The sequence below is a fragment of the Bidens hawaiensis genome, unplaced genomic scaffold (assembly GCF_021521415.1).
Source record: "Bidens hawaiensis isolate Kalapana, Puna unplaced genomic scaffold, B.hawaiensis_p1.1 tig00003488_1, whole genome shotgun sequence".
NCBI lineage: Eukaryota > Viridiplantae > Streptophyta > Magnoliopsida > Asterales > Asteraceae > Bidens > Bidens hawaiensis.
In genome coordinates, this window is record NW_027491195.1 from 818,732 (window position 1) to 824,258 (window position 5,527).

General features: G+C 34.9%; 2 protein-coding genes across 2 annotated transcripts; both read left to right on the forward strand.

Annotated features, from left to right (window-relative positions):
• The first annotated feature begins 1,033 nt into the window (after positions 1-1,033).
• LOC143623487 (uncharacterized) lies at positions 1,034-3,978 on the forward strand. The gene is made up of 5 exons (XM_077094385.1): positions 1,034-1,184; positions 1,272-1,354; positions 1,425-1,523; positions 3,675-3,779; positions 3,874-3,978. Exons 1-5 carry the CDS (start codon positions 1,037-1,039, stop codon positions 3,964-3,966), a joined length of 528 nt encoding a protein of 175 aa, XP_076950500.1. The 5' UTR covers positions 1,034-1,036; the 3' UTR covers positions 3,967-3,978.
• A 112-nt stretch (positions 3,979-4,090) lies between these two features.
• On the forward strand, positions 4,091-5,239 carry LOC143623488 (uncharacterized). Its single transcript, XM_077094386.1, has 3 exons — positions 4,091-4,315; positions 4,389-4,445; positions 5,186-5,239. The coding sequence occupies exons 1-3, from the start codon at positions 4,091-4,093 to the stop codon at positions 5,222-5,224; spliced, it is 321 nt and encodes a 106-aa protein (XP_076950501.1). The 3' UTR covers positions 5,225-5,239.
• The last annotated feature ends 288 nt before the right edge of the window (positions 5,240-5,527 follow it).

Genomic DNA, 5,527 nt, shown 5'->3' on the forward strand with positions numbered 1-5,527 from the left:
GGTGAAAGTTTGAAGTATTTAAATCCAAAACCCTAATATAATCACATCTTTTAACTCCATGTAATAGGGCTGAGTACGGTTCGGTTCGGTTTTTAGGTGAAACCGAAACCGAAAAGTCGGTTTTTCAAATTCACAAACTGATCGGTTTTTGTTTTTTTTTTGTTTCGGTTCGGTTATAATCGGTTTTTTGTGTGTGTGTGTGTAGACATTGCAAAAAAAATTCCAAAAAAATGAAAATGCACATTAGATTCAAAACACAACAAACATGCAAGGCTACTAGAGTTTAAAATTCAATAAAGTTCTTAATCAAAAAACACTAAAAATTTAGTTCCAATCTTCATTCTTCATCTTCAAAATTTACTCCAAATCTTAATCATCTTCATAATCTTCATCGCCATCAATGGTAGATCCTTTTGGTGTTTTGTTTTCAGTCATAACATCTAAAAAACACATATAATTTTATTAATATTTAAGTAAAAATACATATCGGTTTGGTTCTGTTTTTTTCGGTTTTATAAAAATGGAAAACCGAACCGAAACTGAAAATTCGGTTTTTCAAAAAAACAAAAAATTAATCGTCGGTTAACGCTTCGGTTCGGTTTTTTCGGTTAATTCGGTTTTCTGCTCACCCCTACCATGTAGGCATCACATTACCCACTTTACCGCATTTTACTCCACCTCACCCTAAAAAAATGGCTTAACCCTCCATAATTTAATTTAAAAACAATTTTTTAATTATTATGTGTGTAAAGATTTTTAAAGTCCGTTCGACACTTTAACCCACGTTGCATCGAACACCCCTTAACCTATCAAGATATGGTATTCCACTCATTAATCCTTGCGAAATCAGCTTTAACGCTTTGTGCCAAGGACCTAATATAATAGGCTAGGCTAATAAAGCTCATACATGAATTATTCTTAGAAAACATGTTGAGGGGCTATAAAGAAGTAACTTTATAACTCCAAGGGTTACAAACTAACAGTATAAGTTTGAGGAGAAAGTGGTTTGAGCCTGGTCGGCTAAGGTTTCCATTTCATGGCTGTCTCTGTATCTGTGCTACCAACGCCAATCTCATGGCATCCTCTTCGTACCACCAATAATAACAATAACAATACTCTTCTCATCCACCGTTCACCCACCACCACTAATCGACCGTCCACCATCGTATGCTCCTCATCTCTCAGTAAGCTTCCAAAACCCATCCTCCGTTTCACAAATTCATAACACAAACAACCAATTCGTCTTTTTTTTTTTTTTTTTTTTTTTGTAGAATCGTCAAATTCTGCTGAAGAAAAGAGAGAATTACTCAAACAATACGGTCTCGATCCCGATGAGTTCATCTCCGACCGTAAGGTTTGTAAATATTTATATGTGATTGATTAAATGATAAAAAGGATATGACTTGAATGTGGGTTTTGTTTAGTCGAAAAGGAATAAAGAACAGCAGAAGGCTGGAGGACGAAAGCAAGGCGGGCCTCCATCGGAGCAACCGAAGCCCCGGGAGACTCATAAGTTGCTTCAGGTGTTGATTCTTGTCATTTCTATTGCTTGGTTTCTATATAACTGTTTGTTTCCCTAATTCATTCAAATTTTGTTTTTATAACATCATATTAATCAAATTATGAATCTAGAGAAATAAGATAAGAATGTCAAATATCTAATTAAGGTTCATGTTATGACATTGTATATTTTGATGCTACCATGCCATGAGCTGCTCCTTAAATTTTAAAAAATGTCGTATGATCGACTGTTGAATGTTAACCTGACTTCTATGCATGTTTAGGAACTGTTGTTGGCATTATATTCAAAATTTTAAGATTGGTTTGAAGGGAAAAATGGTTAATTATGGGCATAATTAAGAGTAATAAGAATAATCTTAAATGAAATATCAAATTAGTATTTAATGCTTATCACATTATATCAAGGCCTGTAAACTTTTATATAGTGTAGGTTGAGCCAATATTGAAAAACTTAGTTGTCCGCCTAATTACGAAATCGACTTTTTAAATAAATGTGTGAATTAATCAAATCAAAGATTTGCTTTTTTTTATACAAAGAAAAGGAAATAAATTAAAATTGCAAAGTTTCGGGAAAAACGGTCTGATTCAAAGTTAGGGCTCTAGACAGTGGATTTAGGGTTTGACAGTTTGGGCAAATTGCACTGCCTCATGATCCGGCTCGTCGAGACCCTTTTGTTCAATACTTAAAGCTTGGTTTTAAAATGCGCATCAGGAGAGCATAATGCATGCATTACATGATGTCGTGACGTGATTGCATCGCACAATGCGGTTCCATGATGCGGTCTGATGCGATCTTATGTGTGATCCGGCGCCTTATACAGTTGACCAGTATTTGAATAAATTGGACTGTCAATTGCAATTTGATGCACCTGGTAGTGTAATATATCTTTATTAGTTGAATCTAAAATGATACCAGATTTAGGTATAATTGGTCTCTCAATTGTTATGTTAGTGGTCAGTGTTGTAAAAATGACGATTAGACGCTTACTAATTAGCGATTAATCGGAAATCGGAGTGCTAACGATTCGATTTTACCCAGTCGGCCCTTAAAATTGGTACTGGTCAAAAACAGTCAAAGTGGGTCAAAGTTGGTCATATTTTGGGCACAACTGGTCAAAATCTTTGAAGTAATTGAAAAACCATATAGAAAATTTTGTATATATATACACATATATAATTTTATCGAGCTAGGGGTTTCACTGGAAGCAGCCTCTCTATTCCTACGGGGTAGAGGTAAGGCTGCCTACATCTTACCCTCCTTAGACCCTACCATAGCTTTGCTATTGGTGGGATTTAATGAGTACGATGATGATGATGATGATGATGATGATGATGATGATGATGCCATGAGTTGTTGCCAAATTTTAAGAAATACTACATGGTTAGTCTTCAATGTTAACTTGACTTCCATGCAAGTTCAGTAACTATTGTTGGCATTATATTCAAAATTACAAAACTGAAAAACTGTATTTATCTGCGTAATTACAAAATTGACTTTTTAAATAAATATGTGAATTAATCAAATCAAAGATTTGTTTTTTGATATAAACAAAGGAAAAATGCAAATTTTCGGGAAAACCCGCCTGATCAAAATTAGGCTCTAGACGATGGAATTAGGGCATGACAGTTTGGACAAATTGCACCGCCACATGATCCGGCTCATCGAGACCTTTTTGTCCATTACTTAAAGGTTGGTTTTAATATAAGCACATTATGTGTATATTACATGATGTCGTGGCGAGATCACATTGCACGATGAGATTCCATGATGCGATCTGATGCGATCTTATGTGTGATGCGGTGCCTTATGCAATTGGTCAGTATTTGAACAAATCGGACAGTAGATTGCAATGGGTATAAGTTATTCAAACGCGACCATTGAATGAGCAATGGGTTTGAGTATTTGTACAAAATAGAACATTTATTGAATAAGTCGGATAGAGATGATGAAAACATCTTATATTTTAGTCTTTAAAAGTTAGCAAGTTCATACATTGAGTATTTGAACAAGTTATGCTCTTTTTAAGTCAAGCGCTTTAATGCCCCGTTTGCTTCTGTCTAGCTGGTCCAAGTATGAGCCAGTGAGCTTCATATCGAGTTATGTATCTCGTTGGACTGAATTCAAATATTGAGTATTGAAATTATAATTATAGGTTCTTGGAGGGACAGCGCGAAGGAAGAAGTTACTCTCACCAAAGAGCATGGATGTCCGCCCCATGATGGAAGTAGTCAAAGGTGCAGCCTTTGGTAGTTTGCAGGTAGCATTTACTGTTCGTATTTTAAAAAATAAAAATAAAAAACAATTTATTTTATACTTTTGTGTAAAGATAATAATATGTCTACATTATTTAGGCTGCTGGTGGCTGTCCTACATCTTTGAGGCCGGGTCGATGGTTAGATTTATACAGTGGTACTGGATCTGTCGGCATAGAGGCTATTAGCTGAGGATGCTCTGAGGTCTTACTATTATTTTATGATTTTTATCTTTTATTCTTTTTCATATATTTATAGATATCTGTATTTAGTAAAATAATTTAAAATGCATGTCTTGCAGGTCCATTTTGTGGAGATGGATCCATGGGTTGTTTCTGATGTGTTAAAACCTAATTTGGAATGGACCGGGTTTCTTGATAATTCGGTTATACATATCGTGCGTGTGGAAACTTATTTGGAGCGCACAAAAGGCGATCCGTTTGATTATATAAGTGTCACACCTCCGTATATGCTAGTGGACTATGAGATTTTAATGAAACAAATTGCAGAGTCATCTGTGATTGGGGAGGATTCGTTTATAGTAAGTTATATATTTTTATCTTTTTATATTCGAATTGGTTAATAACGTCTTGCGTTTAATTATAATTTTATAGATTGTGGAGTATCCATTTCGAACCGACATGCTTGAAACATGTGGATGCCTTGTGAAGGTACTTAGTTATTTGTATTATAGTTGTTAGATTGGTAGAAAATATTACTATAGAGGGGAGGAGGGGTAAAGGTAGACCCAAACTGACTTGGGATGAGAGGATTAGGCATGATTTGATTGATATGCACTTCTCCGAGGACATGGTTGAGGATATAAATTCTTGGAGACGTAGGATTAAGGTTAAAGACCTCTAGGGCAATGCATATTTTCTTGTTAGAAACGTATTTTTTGGGGTTTTCTTTCCCTTTTTTGTTTGTGTCGCTTTGAGTATTTTTTGGTCATATTTTCTTCCTGCTTTTAATTCAACCTAATGTAATATGTTTAAGTATTCATCTATTTATTTGTAAGGTCTAAATTATATACTATTATAATACTTTATTTTTACATTATTTTCTAATATTTTAATATTCATCACTATTATCAATGCTTTCATGTATCTATTTAATATTGGACTACTATTATTAGCATTATTATAACATATTAATTGTTGGGTTTTTTTTCTTTTTGCTATCTAGGGGTCTATAGTGTTGTACTTTTGTTTTTCTTTTATACGACTTCATGCATATACTTTTAGAGTTGGGGGTCTCTCTAGAAGCAGCATCTCTAGAGGTCGGTTTGCCTACATCCTACCCTCCTTAGACCCTGTTAATAGCTTTGCTATTAGTGGGATTTTTACTGGGTACGATTGTTGTTGCTGCTGTTGTTTTATTATGCATGTCATTAGTTAATTATTCACATCAGCTTTTGTTTTCGTTGTGCAATGCTAATGTAGTAGGCTGATCGACGGTTTGGGAGGACCCACCTAGCGATATACGGGCCCAAGTGGGCCCAGAAGAAGGGAAGATCATAATGGTGAGATAGTGCTAAAAGAGTTTGAAGCTAAAACACAAGTGAAATTGCCCCTTCAGAACTTGAATGAAGGTCCAGAACCGGGAGTCCATGTTAACAGAAGTACAGAATATTCCTGAACTATAGTTTTATCTGGATTCACACATAGTTCAGTGTGGTTTTGAGCATATATGTATGTTAGGAGTAAGTAGGTTAGATATTTGTTACAAAGTTTATTTTGATACTAAATGCACC